General features: G+C 46.8%; 1 protein-coding gene across 5 annotated transcripts in view; it reads left to right on the top strand.

Moving 5' to 3' along the window:
* The window catches only part of PDE1C (phosphodiesterase 1C), a 749,644-nt gene that overhangs the window by 153,289 nt on the left and 577,069 nt on the right, over positions 1-19,286 (top strand). Inside the window, exon 1 of one of the 5 annotated variants that reach the window (XM_012527091.4) lies at positions 4,808-4,930. The exons of 3 other annotated variants lie outside the window; for them this stretch is intronic. In XM_012527091.4, the coding sequence (XP_012382545.1) occupies positions 4,846-4,930 (85 nt within the window). In that variant the 5' untranslated portion in view covers positions 4,808-4,845. Of the gene's footprint in view, positions 1-4,807; positions 4,931-19,286 lie in introns of those variants that run through there. One more of the 5 variants, XM_004463301.5, reaches the window with a different exon arrangement.

Here is a 19,286-nt window from a genome sequence, read left to right on the forward strand (position 1 = left end):
ATGTTGGTCCTCCTCTCCCTATCCCAGAGGCTCCCCAGTTTTCAAAATCCCTTAATTGCAAAGGCTATTGGAAAATTATCCCCATATTCTTAGTGGAAAAAAAATTTAACTTACTTTTATTTGCCACATAATGTTGCAGGAAGAACATTGGGCTGGGAGTCATGAAAAGGTATATTTTGAGACGTGGAAGAATTTTTTGAGACACTGAAGACAGGTACTGAAGAAAAGTTACTTTCACAGATGTACTAATAATATGTAAACCTAGAAAAAAGTGAAGAATATTCAGGATGCCAAATCTATCACAAAGAAGAAATTACTTCACTGTGCAATTAGAACTCAGTAATCTTCACCTGTGCCTTCCTTATACATTTATGAGGTATTCTTGAGCCCCCAAGTATGTAGGCACTTTGCTTCTTTTATCCTCCCTTTTTATTTAGATTGTCTTTGCCATCCTTGGACCCAATTAATATGAGAAACAAGGAATGGGCTCTAGGGAAGCAATAAGGAAGAGGTAAAATGAAATGGAGAAGGGCATGGGTGGCAGCTGAAGAGGAAACACACTCATAGATACAGACTTTCTTGATTGCCCCCTCATTCTGACTCCTAGGTTCCAAAGATTGTTCTGGGACTAACTCTTCTCAGGATATTTTCGAGGGCAGGGACCATTCTTGGTTAGCACAATGTCTAGCAGGTAGTAGGCACTCAAAATTGTTAGTTTAATTCTGCCCTTTCTCAGTTCATTTCTTTCTTCTAGTTTTTCTTTCTTGAAGGAAACTTGTTTGGTGGATTGGCTAGGACTCTTGGGTTGCAAGCAACAGAAACTCCCTTATGCTGGTTTACCCACAGGAAGGGAATTTAATATATTAGGCATCTAGTGGAATGTGAAAAGATTCTCTTGTGCTGGTTAGAACCTGGTCCTGGAATATGTTGTAACTCTCACACATCCACGTTTCCAATGAAATTACTCATTAGCGCCATCTGGGTCCTACCAGTCACAGTCAGAGGAGCAGGGTTGAGGTTCAGAAACTCATTGCTTGTAGCCATTTCTGTAATCAGGTGAATGGGAGGGTGCCCTTCCCTGAATTGGGAGTGGTTGTCAGACAGCCCAGTAGATGTCCATGAGAGGTGTGCCTGAGGCTCTTATTAGAACAATTTGGCTTTAAATTCTCAGACCATTGCTTGTGGGAGAATTCCAAATGGAAGCTGAGAATGGTTGGAATGCATTAATGGTTGAGGTGCTGTATTCTATCAAGTATGGAAAATAAGTTATTTTCTTAGAAAGTTCACTTTTAGATCACATATTCTACATGAATCTCCTCTTTTTTTTCTAGAAGTTTAAAAGTTAAAAATCTGTGAGCGACAAGTAGTTGCATCAATATTTCTTCTCTAATGAAAACAGGTAGCAGAATCTACCAACAGCCCCTCCACAGTGGATGTCAAAGGACATGATCAGCAACTGAATCAGAGGAATATTCTCTGCGATTTTTATTTTTTATATTTCACCATTTATAGTAGTTATAGTTCAAAGGACATCTTACTCTCTTGAGATGAGCCAAGGTCATGCATTATGTCTTAGGAGATATTAGTCTTAATCTAATCAATCTTGGCTAAGGACTGGATCAAACTATTAAGATGTATGTCCTTTCAGTCCTTCCTTCTTCAAACATTTGTTGCAGTGCCTTCCTTCTTAGAATTCATGCACGTAGTTGAGAAAGAGACCAGGCCCTTTTTGCACTTAAAGTTTAAAATAAATATAATAAAATTAGAAGTTATCCAAGCCCTGACATGTGTAAAGTATACTTACTCTAACCCAGGAGTCAGCAAACATTTTCTGTAAAGGGCCAGATAGTAAACATTTTTGCCTTGCGGGCCAGACAGTCTCAGGTACAACTATCCAACTCTGTAGTGTGAAAGCAGCTGTCAACACTAGGTAAAGAAATGAGCATAACTATGTCCCAGTGAAACTTTATTTCCGGACACTGAAATTTGCATTTCATATAATTTTAACATGTCATAAAACAGTATTCTTCTTTTGAAAAATTTTTGATCATTTCTAAATTGTAAGAACCATTCTTAGCTCATAGACCCCACAAAAACAGGTGGTGGGCTGGATTTGTCCTGCAAGCAGTATTTGTCGACACCTGCCATAACAACAAGGCATAGGATTCACACATCTGCTTAATTGTTTTGGTTCGTCTTCTTACTTCAAAGGCTTTTTTTGAGGAAGCATTTCTGAGAGAGCAAGCAAAAGCAATGCTTCTTTTTTATCTTAGTCTTGAACTAGTTCTCTCTTGGCTTATGTAACGTTAGCATTCAGCTTCACCTGGTTTGGTGGAAGAGCCCTGCATTGAGAGGGCTGCTGAAAGGCTTTGCACTTGAAGCAATGCATTTAGTGGTTCTGTAGGTGTGTAGTCTCTAAAACCAGGGAGAGAGATAATGATTCTGGGGATAAGCGGTTTAAAAACAGTTCTAATTGTTCAGGCAAGTTATTTTTACCAGTCTTTAGGGGATGGATAAATGATCACACTGTTATTATTTTTATAGGTTATATTTCAAAGAGCTTTTCTGCTAAAAGTGATTAAGTGCCAAGTTTTAATTTCACTCACTCAAGGAAAAATTTCCATTGCATTCGAATTTTTTTTTTCCTTGATAATTTACGATGGGAGACTACAACTCAGGGCTTTCAGGTTTCTCATTCCAGGACTTACATTAAAAGAAGGCATGTGCTTGAGTGAAGGGTTGGGAAAACGGAAGAAATATAGGACAGTGGGATCTGCAAGTAACTTGGCTGTTACTGCAACCTTTAATCATAGAAAATGTTTGTTTTCTCCTTACTTATAACATTAATGGTGTAACAATAACTAAAATATATTTTCCTCCCAGAGAAGATTTTTCTACAGTGTCTACATACCTAACTTGGGATTCATCTGATGATTGCAATAACAGAATGTCCATTGCCTGCCTGGGGTTCACACTCTTTATCTTACTTAATTCTCATTGTAAGATGAAAGCGAAACTCAGGGAGATCAAGCCTCTTGTTGGTCAGTGGGGGAGCTAGACTGCAGCCCCAGGTCTTTCTCTCTGTAGAGTCCTTTTCATGCCTCTGCGTTGTAACCAATATTGTAGTCTCAAAAGAGTTTCGTGGTTTTGAATCACTCTCTGGCTCCCATGCTGAGATATGCCATTCTGTATTACATGAGGTACCCTACCTTTTAGGTTCATTAATCTGCTCACTTACCTAACCAAATTATTAATATGAGTGTGGTTCTAGGTTTTCACTGAGAATTTATAACTGAAGTTCCAACTTCACTTGGACACACAGCCCATTTCTTTAAAAAATATGGTGCCTTGAAGAAGATTAAATTCCTGAGACATGTAATGGCCAGAGTTCGAGCGGGCTTGGTGTTTTTATGGGTCCACTGAAATGGTATGTTGAATCCTGCATGTGTGTGTATATGTGCCTTTTTTTTTCTTTTTGAGAGGCTTTCAAATTTAGTAGATTTTCAAGATGTTTGGATCCCATGCCCTCTAAACTCAACTAGAACCATTTAGGAATACATCTGATCGACTCTTAATATTGGCAAGTGTTAGTTAATTGTGTGAAATTCCCTCACAACAAATGAGGTTAAACTAATTGTGCTCCCATGATAGCCTAAGCATAGCATTGCCGTTCCACAGGCCACACAGGGCGGAGCTTGTCTGCTCTTCCATGGGACTCCGCTCTCGGCGTTTTTCACATGGGCACCTCCAGCCTCTGACACAGAGCATTGCAATAGCAGAGCCTCCAGAACTGCTGGTTGGCGGGAATGATTTTCTCTATATAAGCCTAAATCAGTCCTTTCATGTACCGGAAGAACCAATGATCCAGTTGGTGTCATAAAGTGAAATTTCTACGTCCAAACTCTGCCACTTTCCAGCTGTAGGTCCTTAGTCAAGCCCCTCTCTGCCTCAGTTTCCCCATCTGTAACAAGCAGATTAGCTATGGGATTTGTAAGATCTCTGTTCTCAAATTCCAGGAGTCTGCCATATTTGGCAAAATGAAATTCTAAAGAATGCGAGCAAGCCATTTGGAATGGATTGTAATGGGGCTAGAGCGCGGCTGAAAATTGCCCATCTTCTAGCCTCTGTGTAAAAGGGCCTGTCCACAAACATGGGTTACTTTGGTGATCACATTCTGGCCAGGGACTGTAATACTGTCGGGGCACCACGCTCGTTATGGGGACAGATGCTGGGAGGAAGTGGGCGTGGCGATTTCCTGACTTCCTTGTTTGGAGTAAACTTTGGCAGCATCAAACGGCTTAGATATTTGCTTTTCCATCTGTTGATGTGCTTTTTGGGAGTGTTCTGGCCTGCCAGAGAAAACATATCTAGAAGAACCACGACGCCAAATCTCAGCATTCCCTTGGGTCCCCAAACCCCACCAGCCTCCTGAGAGGGAAAGGCGAAGGCGAAATAGAAAACAGACGTGCCTGGAGCGCGCTGGCTTCAGAGGCTCCCAGAGGGTAGAGGGGGAAAGGCAGGGGTTTCGGCCGCGACTCCTCAGCACCCCGGACCCCCTCGCGCGCGCGCCTCGCCGCCCTGCAGGAGCACCGCTCCCGCGGCATTTGGCGTTTGGGACTGGAGATGGCAGTCGCGAAGGCTCGCTGAGCCCGCCGTGTGCCCAGCGCGGTAGGTGCCGTTGCGGTGCCGCGTCTGCAGCCGGCGCGCTCGGCTCGCCCGGCTCGCCGCGGCTCGGCGGGGACAGCGCGCGGCGCGGCCAGGGGCGGGCACCCGCCGAGCGCAGGGAGCGGGCGCCGGGGAGCGCGCTCCGCCGCGGGGGGCTCCCGGGCCGCCGCCGGCCGAGCCATGACGGACGCCAGCAACAGGAAGGAGGGCTTCAAAAAATGCCGGAGCGCTACTTTCAGCATCGATGGCTACAGCTTCACTATCGGTGAGAACTTTTCACCCCCCCTCCCCCCGTCCGACTCCTGGCTTGGGCAGATAGCCCTTCCGGGGGCGGCGAGCGCCCCTCTCTTGGCGGGGACGGGGATGGCCAGGGTCGGGCTGCGGCCGGAGGACCCTCGGCGAGCGGGGCTGGGGGGTGGGGGAGACCCGGGGCGCGGCGCGCGGGGCTGGCAAGTCGCGTGTGAGGCCGGGCCCCCGCGCCCTGGGCCCTCCCCGCGGCGCCCCTCGCAGGCCCCTACCCGGGCACCCCCTGAAGCCTGGTGTTCAGGATCACAGCTGAGCTGCTCGATTCCTTACTGCAATTTGAGTAACGTAAGCCGAGAGAAGAGGGCTGGAGGGACAGGGATGTTGAAAGAGAGATGGAACTAGAGATACCGAGAGAAAAGACAGAAAGCGACTGAAAGACAGGGACATGAGAGAGACACGAAGACGAATGTAGAGACAGAGGGAGAGAGAATGACAGAGAAGTCTAGATACAGAGACAACGGGACAGAGACATGGAGAAACAAACAGAGAGACAGAGGGAGATAGCAGATGGAGCAATAGTTTCCAGAAAAGTTGAAACAGGGAGAAAGGGACACATTACACACACACAACACATCCACACACTACACACACACGGAAGAACTGAGAGAAGATGACGCAGAAAGACACATTCGGAGCCTGTGAGAGAGAGGCGGAAGGCAGGGAGGGAGGGATATGCAATGCCACTGAAATATTTGAGAAGAAGCTGTGGTGTCAGTGAGCCGCCTGATGGGGTTTTGCTCTCCTGCGCTCTGACTGCCGAGGCTGCCTGTTGCCTTTCCTCCCCAAACCTTCCAAGAGGGGTACCAGAGAGGGCTGGATCATTTTCACAGATATTAGAGGGAGCAGGCCCACGGGGTTGGTCCTTGGGAGGTGGAATATTTGAACAGAGGGTCCTTGATATTTTTAATATTGTCCCATGCTGCTCGCTGATTTGAAATAACTTGCCAAGGGCTTGCCTCTTCATCTTCCTGGGAGGTGAGCAGAACTGGGAGTCCCAGCTAAAGCCGGGAAGGCCTCTCTTCTGGAATGCCAGCCCTTGGAGAACGGAAGGGCAGAGGCTGGTGCCAAGGAGCTGCTCTGGCATTTCTACTTCTGGGAGCACTCAAAACCACTGTGGTTTTCAATCTGAACTTAACACCACTACCTTTGAAGTTGAGGGCAGTATCTCATTCTGCTTTTTGGTGAGCTGAGCTTGCCTGGGGCTGTAGTAGAAAAGCCCTAGGGGCAAGAAGAGACCAATAAATCGGAGCCAATCTCTGGGCCACTTCTAATGTACTGGCCCAAGGTTTCTGGGGTCACACTGAGGCTATAACTCCCAGGATTAAGTGCAAACTCCTTAGCCTGCTCCAGGGCCTTCCAATCCAGTTGGAGTTTGCCTTTCCTACCTCAGCTGTCACTTCAGAGCAGTCTCTTCTATACAGTCATCGTTGCTTGTCCTTGCCCAAACACTCCACATCCCCCTGCTCGGAGCCTTTGCTCAGGCTGTTTCCTCTGGCAGAAATGCCTTTCCCCCTATACTGCAATGAGAAATCATGCCTGTCTCTCAGACCCAGGTCTCATTTTCTACCACCTCCATCCTCCTTTCTCTTTCCTCATGAGAAATACTCTCCCTTGCACTCCCCGTAGCCCTGTATCCTCTTAGAGCTCACACCCTGCCTTCACTCAGTTATTTAGGCACCTGTTGGTTGTTCTCATTGTGCCACAAACAGGGTGAGATTGTTTTTTTTTTTTCTTTTTTTTTTATTGACTTTGTAATAATATTACATTAAAAAAATATATATATATATGAGGTCCCTTTGAACCCTACCACCCCCACCCCACCTCTCCCCCCCCCCCCCCCCAGCAACACTCCTTCCCATCATCATGACATATCCATTGCATTTGGCAAGTACATCTTTGGGCACCTCTGCACCTCATGGTCAATGGTCCACATCATGGCCCATACTCTCCCCCATTCCATCCAGTGGGCCCTGTGAGGATTTACAATGTCCGGTGATTGCCCCTGAAGCACCATCCAGGGCAGCTCCATGTCCCAAAGACGCCTCCACCTCTCATCTCTTCCTGCCTTTCCCCATACCCATCAGCCATCATGTCCACTTTTCTCAATCCAATGCCACCTTTTCTATGTGGACATTGGATTGGTTGTGTCCATTGCACCTCTTTGTCAAGAGGAGGCTCAGATGCCACATGGATGCTGGATGCAATCCTCCCACTTTCAGTTGTAATCACTCTAGGCTCCATGGTGTGGTGGTTGTCCTTCTTCAACTCCATCTTACCTGAGTGTGGTGAGCCCAATAAGTCAGACTGTAGGTGCTGGAGTCTGTTGAGGCTCAGGACCTGGCTATCACATTGTCAGTCCAGAGATTCAAATCCCCTAAATATATCTTAAACCCCGACACTTGTTTTTGATTTATTTTTCACTTTCACAGGGTGACGGCAGGTGTTCAGGAAGTGTTTTAAAAATGAATTTCAGATTGCCATGGTCAAATATGTTTCAATAGAACGCTAGTGCCACGTTAATATTAGTTTTCTTGAATCTGATAAGAAAACTTTCAAAGTGATTTCAAATTTTTATCTGAGAGTTATTGAGAGATCTTATTCCCCCAAAAGTCTGTCTTCCTAAAAACTAAATTTATAGGGTCTCCTCCTCTGAACTCCACGCCCCTCCCCCCCAATTCCCATTGGAAGATAGGGTCTGGTAGATTGCAACAATGTCCTGGGAGTCAAAAGGGACCCCAAAAGTGATCAGGCCACTTCCAGGTGCCACCTTCTTTCAGATTGCTGGGCATTTATTCATTCACTCCTTCTGTCAGTCCTTCTTTCTACTTTCCCTCCTCTTCAGAGTATGGCGAGGAGCTGTGAAAAGTGACAGCTTCCCACCAAACCAAGGTGGATATGTCAGACCAAAGACAGACTTGGACAAGTCCAGCTTGGAGAATAATGAGCATTTATTTAAGGGGCTTACAGGAGTTCCTCATCCTTGGCCTATGAGGAGAGACGGATTTTCTGAGCAAAACGAGAGGGGCCTAGGAGCAGATGGGGAAGGCACAGGTGAGGGGCTGCTGGACTTCTAAAGAATGCGGTGTTACAAGATTTACTGCCTAATCTTGTCTTTTAACTATTTAGGAATGGAATAGTTAAAAGGGGAAGGGGGAAGAAGGGGAAGGGCTGGGGGAGAAAATGCAAAGTCATATATGCCACACCTCCTTCAACAAGTGTTTACTGAATTTTACCTGTACTAAAAGATACAGTTTGGCACAATTCCTGACACTTGGCAAACATTCAATAAATTGCAATTGTCATTGTAATTGTTCAAGTCATTAAGCTAATCATGGGGAGTTTATGAAGATAAGTCAGACTTAGACCTTGTATTCAAAGAATTTGTATCATATTGGGGTAATGAGATATGTTCATACATGACCATTTTACGAAGTAGAAACTAGTAAGTGCCAGGAAAGACATTTTAGAAATTTTAGGCATTACACACATTATAGAAAATCAGAAAATTAAAAAGAAACAAAGAAAGAAAATCATCTGTAAATTTATCACCCAAAGCTGATATTATTTCTTGTATATACTTCAGTAGCTCTTTACGTATACATACTTTTTTTTTTACAAAATGCAATCATATTATTTGATGATTTGTTATTTAATAATATATTATTAGCTTTGTTTCATTCTATGTATGAAATATTTATTTTATCAATCCTCTACTGTTGACTATTGAGGTTGATTTTAATTTTCACCCTAATAAAATGATAAAAAGTTAAATATTTGAGAACACCCAAGAATACTTTTTTTTAGGATAAATTTCTAAAAGTTGAATTGCTTGGTCCAAGAGTATGAAAATTTTCAGGGATTTTGAAACATAGGGCTCAACTGTCTCCTGGAAAGATTTGCCACTTTACACTCCCACTAACAGAGTATCAGGTGCTCACCTTCTCTCACGAGAGGGTACTACTATGGTTTTTAAAAAAAGGAGCTTGTTTGTCTGTAAATGATGTTGAACATTATTTCACATGTTATTTTACTTCTTTTGTGAAATTGCCTTTTTTGTATCCTTTGCTTGTATATATTTCCTTCTGAGGCAGGTCATTTATTATTAATTTGCAAGTACTCTGAATATATATAGCATTTATATTAACTATACATAAAGTTAATATAATTAAATGTAATATATAATTGTAATTACTGTATACTATATAAATCACATGTTGTAGTTATGTAACTAATGCATATTAATTCATTAACTAAATATACATACAAGTGTGTGTATGTGTATATAAGTTACAAGTGCTGCCGGTCATCTACATTAAAACGTTTCTTCTCAGCGTGCGAGGACTCCTCTTCCTGCAACCTCAGTGTGTGGCTGTCAGGACTTGCTTCGAGTAAGTAGAGGCATCTTGTAGCCCACACCCGTGGTGCCAGCTCATGACGTGGTTCAGCAGAGAGGAGTGGGAGGGCAGCCCCCTCTCACCATGTGAGGGAAGAATCTTGGTGAGATCCCGGTGGGCCCCTGCTGCTCCTTTTCACATGTGTCTGACGTGCTGTCATTGGGACTCCCCCCCCATGTCTAGTCTGTTAAATATGCACAATTCCCAGGCTAAAGGACTTTACTGAAGGAACTCACATTCTAGGAATCACGAGATTCTGAAAGGAGAGGCCTGTGATGACACTGGGGACCCTGGGGTTCTGCAGGTGGGAAGGGGGTGACCTGCCGCTGTGTCTAACCTTCCTTGAAGCTCCTGACACACCTTCTTTCCGCTGAACGCACATCTCTAGGGAGGCATCCACTTCTGGTTCACGTTAGGCAAGAAGCTGGTTGCAGATCCTGTGGAACGCCCCAGGGGGGTTTGGAGATAGAAAGGGCGTTTTTGCTAGTTGCCATGCTGGGGGCAGTGGGGGTCGGCTTGGCAGTCTGTTAGTGAGCAGAGGCCAGAAGAGCTAAATGTTCTGCTGTATGAAGGATAGGCCTGCACAGAAGAATTGTCCTGCCCTGAACACATGGAGAAACCCTGTGAAGTTCCCTCTGGCATGGGATCCTGGGACTCCTGAACTGGCTTATGCCCTGGTTGCAGGGATTTCTGGGGAGATGACTGGTCAAGGCTGCTCTGAGAACAGGCACCTCCACATGTAATGCCAGGTACTGAACTTGGGGCTTTTAGCTCATTAGATCAGCTTTCACAAAAACTCTGAACAGTAGCTGGTATGACCCTTATTTTAGAAGAAGCAACTCTTAAAACTCAGAGGGTAAGTAATTTGCCAGATGTCACATAGCTAGGAAGTGACAGAATTGAATTCAAACCCACATCTTTCTGACTCCAGAGCCTGGGGCGTGGCCCACCATGCCATGCTGTCCACAGTACTTTATTTCTGCCTGGACCCAGCCATCATCCCAATGAGGAGAGTTTGCCAGGCCTGTTGAGCCAGCTCAGGCTGGAGCTAAACCAGGAAGGAACCAGACCATTGCCACAGGCAGACGGGACTGTTCCCTGGAGGTTAAAGAAATAAGGCTTGTTAACTGGCCTCCCAAGCAGATCCTCTCCTGGGGGCTTTCACTTCAGTCCTGTGCTGCCTTGTGTTCCAGGGCAAATTGTCTGGCATTCTTTTTATAAAACTTTCCCGGGTCACAAAAAGAATATACGGTCAAGAATCCAGAGGTCTTGAAAACAAGACTGTGAGGCTGAACAATTGCCACATCCAGGAAACACTGTCATCAAACCACCACGATTCGAGAGTCCCATACCTCGGAAACCATTGAACTTATGATTGCAGAAAATGATCATGATGCTTAGAATGAACCGAGGGACGTGTTTTAAGCTCAAGTGTAACTCGACTCCGGAGAGGTACTTGTGAATAGCAGTTGAATATAAAGTGAATGACGGGGAGCTGGCACAGTAGCACTGTTTTCGGAACTTTTCTTGATCTATTTGGGTTTGTAGGAAGTGGAGTCATAGATTCTTTCTTTCTCTATGAGGCTTTCAAACACATACGCCCCTACCCCCAGGTGAAGTATGCCTGCAAAAAACAAAGCACTTGTGACTTTTAAACACCCAGTTGGTGCTCCCTTTAGCCGTTCATTTCACAGATGAGGAAATGGAGCTCAGTGTGGGTCCTCCTGTCCGCCCTCCCCTGCTGATGACCTCTCAGGTGTCAGAAGGACGTGGGTGAGCCCACAGGCTGGGAGGAATAGGAGCGGGTGGCGTGCGTGGCTAAGAGGCTGCTTCCTTCAGAAATGAACCTGGTGGCGGTGTGGAAAATTCTAGGCCTGTGCTGAAGAGGTGTTGCTAACAGAGGGATGTTTCCTGTGGCAACTGCCACCGGCTCCCCTGCGCTTGTGCTGTTCTGTTTGGGGCTGTCCCAGAGCAGGAAAAAGCAGGAGCTGCTAGAAAGCAGCCTGCGGCCGAGGGGCTGGGCGTGTGGACTCGGGGTCCCACCTGTGGACTGCTGGGAACAGGGTGGGGGTGGGGGTGGGGGTGGCCCTCTTTGGTGCCTGTGGCTGGGGACTTTCTCCGCCCAGATTGGTCTCTGTGCTCTCTCAGCCTTATCAGTCCTGTCGTCTTATCAGCCTTCGGTCCATGTCCTTCCGTCCGCTTGCTGGCAGGTCTGGGTAGAGACAAATCCTTTGGGCACTGCACGCCTGGTTGGGGGGGTTGGGGGGAAGGAGGGGGGTGCAGAACCCAATAAGGAACCAAGGTAAAATAGTCTACAGCTGCCCCCAGTGCCCACTGACGTAATTCCCTCGCCAGCCTCACGACTCAGAGAGGACTGAAGCCCGAGTGAGGCAGAGCAGGGTGGTGGTGGTGGGGGGGTGCAGGGGTTTGGAAGGGGGGGTCGTGCAGACTGGGGCCCGCGCCCGGCTGTTCTGTGCCTTGGTTAATCACTTCACCTTTCTGAACCTCGGTTTCCTCATCTGTGAAGTGGGGAGAGTCATCCTTAGGTTATGGAGCTGTGGTGAGGATCAAATGAAGTTATGTATGAAAAGTCGCTTTGCTGACTCTGAACCGCCACTAAAATGTGTCTTGTTATCAGTGCATTGTTATCACTAAGGGAAGATTTCACCAAAGGGGAGAACCTGTGTACTCTTCCTCGTGGTATGTGCACTTTAACAGAGAAGCCGTGTCTAGCTGGAGGAATGAGGCTCTCAACGTGGGGTGCTAATGGTCAGCCATCAACTGGAGTGCCCCGTTTTAGGGGCTGTCTCTGCTGAGGGGTAGCATTTATAGTGGGAAATCCTGGGCTTTGGAGTCACACAAAGAATTGCTGTGCCAACCAGGCAACTCATATACCTTCTCTGAGCTGCAGTTGTCTTCTCACAGTAATTAGGGTTGCAGGTTACCTGTGGACAGGGAGTGAAGGGTCACGTCATACCCTGCTGCAGGGTTGCAGGGACAGGGAGTGAAGGGTCACCTATGTACCCTCCTGCAGGTTACCCGTGGACAGGGCGTGAAGGGTACGTAGCCTGCTGTCTCAGTGTGAATGTTGGGGACATTCTTTCCTTCACCCGAAGCTGACCTGCGAGTCGAGCTGGCTCTGGCTGGAGGGCGGTGAGGGTCAGGGATGTGACCCTGAGATTTGTGGGCATACTCTCTGGAGCAGCCTTAGCATGGGGTCCGTATTGGCCAGCACCGGTGTGGGAGCAGCAGCCACCTGTCCTGGAGGACGAGCTGGCCCCTGACACCAGACAGGAACAAGAGGAGAGAGTGCCGTCCTGTCCTTCCCTGGGCTGGCCACTGCCCTGGCCACGTGGTGGGTCTGGCTTGTCTTCCCAGCCTCTACCTACCTGGGCTGCCCACCTGCGGCCGTGGGGCAGCTAGGTGCAGGAGGTGAAGGCACTGCAGGAGTGACTCCCAAGCCCGGCTTGGGAATCTGGCCTGGAACACAGCAGGACGAGAGGCCCCGGATGGTTAAACTGAACTTAGTAGGGCCCAGAATACAACAAATTCTGGAGTTAGACACTTGGGGTCAAATCCTGAACCCATGTTCCTTTTGCTGTGATATTGGGTAGGATGGCTAACGTTCGGCCTCCAAATCTGTAAAATGGACATAAAAAATAGTACCTACATTGCTGGTATGGGAAATTAAATGAGATAATAATGCAAGTAGAGTGCCAGTAGCTCCAACTTAGCCAGCAGGCACCCAATATTTTTAGGGGCCGACGAAAATATTTCTTTTAAAATCAGAAGATAAAAAATGAACCGTTAGGTCAAATAAAATATTTTAATATACAATATTAATGTGTTTTCTTTATCCCAAAGTAGCCCTGAATATATTTTTTAATTTTGTTTTATTTTTAAATGGAGGAAGGGGCCCATGAAGGCCAAGTGTCTAGGGCTCACGGAAGTCATTATGTGGCCCAAGCTCCTTCTACAGTGCCTGGCGCGTAGGAGGCACTCACACACTGTTAGCTATTGTTATTAGTTAATAAATGTGAGTTGAATATAGTCCTCAACTAGGCCCTGGGGGGGCGGGAAGGAGGAACTACGGGAGAATAAAAGCGCAGTGTAGTAGGAAACCATGCTGGACCCAGGACGAGAATGGGTTAGCTCCTTATTAACTTGCCCTTTAATTCTGGGCAATTCATTTCTCACGGGCTTCATTTTCTGTCTCTGCAAATGAAGAGGAAACCTCTGAGGTTCCTGCCCCTCCCCGGAGGAGGTCAGCCCGGAGTCCGGGCAACTACATAGCCTTCCCGCAGCGGGGAGGGGGGCGGGGAATGGCTCAGTGGGGGCTCATTGGTGATTTCTTGTGAAAGATTGCTTTGCAAATTGTATGTAGGACTAGGGAAGATTTCACAGAGTAGAAACTGTTATTGAAGTATTCCAGGCTTGGGGCCTACAGCCTTGTATAGTAATTTTTCCTCACTGTGAAGTCTGATAACTATTGAGCTGGCCTCAAGGAGGCCTCCACAGGCAAGTCAGCGTGTACAGTAGCTGCCCGGGCCTTCCAGCTCTTTAGCATTCAAGCGATCAAATCCCTAGAGGAAAATGGGGAGCAGGGAGGGGGCGAGATAGGTGGAGGTTTCCAAGCATCTCTGCTTTCCTGCAGAGTTAACTCCATTCTGAAGTGATATGAGGACTTTATGACTCCAAATTAAGAGATTCATTTGCTATGAAGGATAAATTCCGTGATAGATAATAGATATGGAAGCACTAAGCATAGGTCCTGCCTAATAAATGCTTGTTGGGTTTGAGAGACAGTTTTTTGTAGACGTTAAGAGCCTGGATTCTGGAGCTTGACTAACTTGCTTTGAATTCTGGCTCCACAATTTATTAGTTTCGTGGTTTTGGACAAGTTATTTAACCTCTTTTTCAATGTGCTCGCCTTTTTAACAGAGAAAATAATATTATCTCCCTCCTGGGGTGTTGGGGAATTAAATGAGTTAAGGCACGTGAAGCACTTGGGACAGTATCTGGGATATACTGGGCTCTATATAAGTGTTTGCTATTAATATTATGAAAAGAATTGTACTGTTATTGGTATGAAATAATAACTAATTCAGAATTTTGCTTGGTCAAACACTCATATACGCTTTTCCTTGGAAAGTTGTAAGGAGGACGGGGGCCTTCTGCTTCCTGCTGTTCCAAGTTGGCATTTTCTGTCCCAGATCTTCACTTCTGTGCCCTTGAGCATTGGTTTCTCCATGCGTATGCTTGTTCTTGGAGACTCCGTGGTGGACCACCAAATGTTCCCAGCCCCTCTGCCTCAGTCGACTGTCTTTCAGGTTTGGAGGTGTCATTTCTGATGGATTTGCAAAGCGCGTGCCTGACTGCCAGGCCGTTTAGCCATGGTGAGCTTTCCTAGGCCAGCACACCCGGGGGAGAGAAAAGCGGCCCAGAAGACCTGGTCTAGGCCCACTCCTGGCGCTTCCTGTGGTTGTGGGAAAGTTAGTTAACCTCTTGGAGCCTCAGGCCCCTCGTTTGTGAAAGGGGGAGAATTCCTGCTTCCCTGTGTTGTTGGGAGGATTCTATTAGCTTGTGAAGCAGAAGAACCCGGCAGGCTGGAGGTGCCCAATAATTGGTGGCTGTTGGTTGAGATGATGGAGGCTCTGAAAATTGGGGTGTGGGCAAGTCTCCCAGACCCGCAGCTGTTCCCTGGAAGGTGCTCCCCAGTCTGCCTCCTGGCTGCCTCCAACAGCCCCCGGAGTCTCTTCTGTGGAGGGGCGGCACTGCTGCAGGGCTGTCTTTGTTTCAGCCTTGGGTTTCCGACCAGGCCGGGGATCTGGAGTGCCTGCCGAGAGCTTCCAGCTGGGTCTGGATAATTAGAGCCAGCTGCTCCGGGGAGCGCTGGTTGGCACATCCTGAGCTGTTGGCAGGCAGGCTCTTGAGTGTGGCAGGAGCTTGGCTTGGGAACCAGGCCTTCTCCAAGGGACTCAGGCAGGGCTTGGAGGCAGAGTTGCTGGAAGTTGGTTTTACTTGCAGGTGGGCGGTATCCACCGGACAAAGATCCAAACCACTCAAGGCTCCATGTATGGGTATTAGTTCGCATGTGCTGCTGCTCAAGTTGTTTCTCTGAAAGGAAATTACATTAATTGATTCGCCGGTTCCTGCCTTTTCTCACTGCTTCTTCAGACAGTTGTGCTGCCTTTCTTGTTGATAACGCCACTGAGTGGCTCAGGTGTGATTCCACGGGCTTGGAGAGGAAAAGAGGAAAAGGATCAGCCACCCTGGACTTGCATCACCAGGAACTTCTAGCATTTGTTTAGCCTTTAAGAAGATTTTTTATAGATGGTCAAATTTAGCTTTCACAAGTAAGGTTACAGATGGAGATGTGACTTGTTTGATATCAAGCTGGTGAGTGAGGGTTTCAATGCAGATCTCCAGACTTCAAGTCCAGTGCTCTTTCTTTTGGTTGAAATGCTGGGTTGGATGTGCTGGATTATACATTTTGTTCATCAGACACCTTGGCTATTGGAGATCACCTCAAAGAATTTATGTGGTATATCTGGTGGAAAGAATATCCCTGCTTTTACTTTTGGACAAATCAGAATGTGAATTACTGAGCTCAGATATTCATCATTTTTGAGATATTTGACCACTTTCTTTACTTTTCTGAGTCTTGTTTCTTTGGCTATAAAGTGGGAATAATAATATTGTTGTTATATATATGGCATATGAAAAGTGCAAGCCCAGTACTGAGCTCATCATGGGTGTTTATAACTCTTAGTTCTTTTCCCTGTTTTCTTCTCATTCGCTTGTTCATGCCAAATCTGAAAGTATTTCAGTTGAGTTAGGTCTTCATCCTGTAACCACAAAGTATGGGAGCCCTCCAGCCCTTTGGAAGCTTGTCTCTCTGAGAAACCCTAGGAGAAAGCAGGCATTGTTTGACTCTGACTCTTGGACACAGAGAACCCAAATTCATCAACAGGATTTACGCAGAGAGTGGGAAAGTTGATCAATTTTCGTTTGAAAGTCATTAGTTGACAATTTCCAAGGAAGGCCACTGTGCCTAGTGACTCATCTTTCTCTAAGTTACTTTGGTTTTTTAAATTTTGCCAAATCAGTAAATATTAAAGGGGAACCTCCTGAATTTTAAAGAGAGAACCAGCAGGACAGTGATTGGAAGCAGATCCCATCCTTTTGGGCCCCAGGGAAACCTAACTCTCCAACAAGAAGCAGTTTCTTTCTTTCTCATCTGTGTCATTCATGAGACCAACTCTAAAAGATGGTGAAAAAAGTTTAAAGGAGGCAGAGTTTAGGTCAGTTGTGTAAGACTTTAAACCTGGTCTTGGGGTGATTATGCAGGTGTTATAACTAAGCTATTGCCCTTTTGCTGCTGCTGCTGAAATATGGCCGGACAGTTTGTGAAACCCTTTCTTAAACATCACCTCATTCGAATCTACCAAAACCCTGTAAGGGAAGTATGAGCAGCTCCATTTGACAGAGGGTAAAACTGAGGTCAAGAAGTCAAAGTGACTTGTCTCAGAACAGTGACTCAAATCCTGTTTCCCCTTGATGGGAGGCTCAGGCATCTGAGCCAGGAATCTGGGAGCCATCTTCGATTGCTTTCCCTGTGCCTCCACCACTACTTCATCTCTCATCAAGCCCTGTGGGTTTTTCTTCTCTAAAATCCTTCCTCTTCATACTTTCCCCTCCATCTTCCCTGACTCCAGTCATCTTTTAGCTAGCCTACTGCAGTATTTCCCTGACTGGGCTCCCTGCCTCTCAACTTGTCCCCTCCGCCAAATTCCTCTCAACACAGCAGCAAAAGAACACACACTGATCCTGCTGCTCTCCACACTAAAATGCTTCGGTGGCTTCCCATCGTTGCAGGATGCAATCCACATTTGCTAGGGGGGCTCACAGGCCCTCCACCGCTGAGCCTCCGCTTCTCTCCACGATTCCACTTTGCAGTGTCCCTGCCTGCGTCGCCTGCCCATGGGTTGTCATCATTCACTTCTCCCTTCTTTATGGAGTGCCCACCGCGCGATAGCGCTTGGCGGTGGGGATGCGACGTGAGCATAACAGGCTAGCCTTGACGTCATCCCTTATCACAGGGTGAGTCCTCCGATGGGAAGGCGCGGATGCGGTGAGAGTGCCTGGCAGTGATTGGGAGAGGTGTCCCTGAGGAGGTGCTGTCTGAGCTGCGTCCGATAAAGAGGGTGGGGAGGAGGAGGGGGGCAGACAGCCTGCGGCTGAAGGGTAGAAACGGGCTGCTGGGTGGTGGGGAGGGGCCTGGCCGAAGCTGTGGGCAGAGGTCTGACTCTGCAAGGCCTTGAAGGCCCTGTGAAGGATTTTGGTTCTTCTGAGAGCTGTGGGAGGGCTCCTGTTTCAAGCAGAGGGTGACGTGGTCAGATTCGCACACTCGTGGAGGTGAATCGCTGTGAGCTTGTGGAGTGGGCCTGCCAGTGTGCCGTAATGACTGTCAGGGGTGCGTGAGGCTTTCCTCCGCTGCACCTGGGCCTTCTCGTGGCCTTCTGAGTATTAACTCTCTTTATGGAACAAACCACACAAATTCTTACACTGCCAGAACTGTGGGTGGTACCCTGGGTGGTACCCTGGGGGCCATAGGCTATCTTCTTTTCCTCACTCAATTTTTAACAAATCAAAATAGCATTATTAAATTTTTTGCCTATAAAAATAATATTTTTATTTTATTATTATGTTTTTGAGGAACCGGGGCCAGGAATTGAACCCAGGACCTCCTATGTGTAAAGGTGGCATTCAACCACTGAGCCACATTCGTTTCCCTGAGTTGGTTTTATTGTTTGTTTTGCTTGTTATTTGTCCTTGGTCCTTTCAGGAGACATCAGGAACCAAACCCAGGACCTCCATGTGGGAGGCGGGCACTCTACTGCTTGAGCCACATTCACTCCCCAATACATTTTTAAAACAAGAGTTTATTTGTTTATTTATTTATTTTTGCTCCCTTATTGTCTGCTCTTGGTCTGTCTGCTCTCTGTGTCTGTTCATTGTGTGCTCATCTTCTTTTTAGGAGGCACTGGGAATTGAATCTGGGACTATCCCATGTGAGAGAGAGGTGCCTAATTGCTTGAGCCACCTCTGCACCCTGCTTGTTGTGTCTCTCATTGTGTTTCCTCATTGTGCCCCTTTGTTGCTTCATCTTGTTGTGTCAGCTCACTGTGCCAACCTGTCACGTCACCTTGCTGTCTTGCTAGTCTTCTTTAGGAGGCACTGGGAACTGAACCTGGGACCTCCCATGTGGTACATGGGTGCCCAACTGCTTGAGCCACATCTCCTTCCGCCTGATACATATTTATTTTAGGAATTCAGGAAAGAAAAGTTCATTATTCAGAAATGACCTCTGTTAATATTTAGGTGAACCTGTTCCCATATATTTCCCTATCTGTAGGTTCACATCATATTCTCTTGTAGTTCTATTTAAGTGGGATCACACATGGTGTTCTATTAGCTGCTTATTAAAATGTAATTGTATGTATGGACATTTCACATTACTCAGTTTTCTCTCTCTCCAGCTTAGTGCCTAGACTCTAGTGCTTCTTTCAGCTTTCCTAACTTGGAATGCCCCATAAGCCAGGGGAAACTTATCTGAGCATTTCACAGCATGACCTGCTTGGGCGGTGCTGCTTCACCAATCTCTCTCCCTCCTTCCCTTTTTCCCTTCCTCCCTCTCTCTCTCTCTCTCTCTCTCTCTCTCTCTGACCTGCTTGGGCGGTGCTGCTTCACCAATCTCTCTCCCTCCTTCCCTTTTTCCCTTCCTCCCTCTCTCTCTCTCTCTCTCTCTCTCTCTCTCTCTCTCACACACACACACACACACACTGAGCATTTGCTATATGCCAGGCACTATTCTAAGGGCTTGGTGAATACTATCTCATTCAATCCCTCCCCCCCCTC

This window comes from Dasypus novemcinctus, chromosome 5 (genome assembly GCF_030445035.2).
Source record: "Dasypus novemcinctus isolate mDasNov1 chromosome 5, mDasNov1.1.hap2, whole genome shotgun sequence".
Lineage (NCBI taxonomy): Eukaryota > Metazoa > Chordata > Mammalia > Cingulata > Dasypodidae > Dasypus > Dasypus novemcinctus.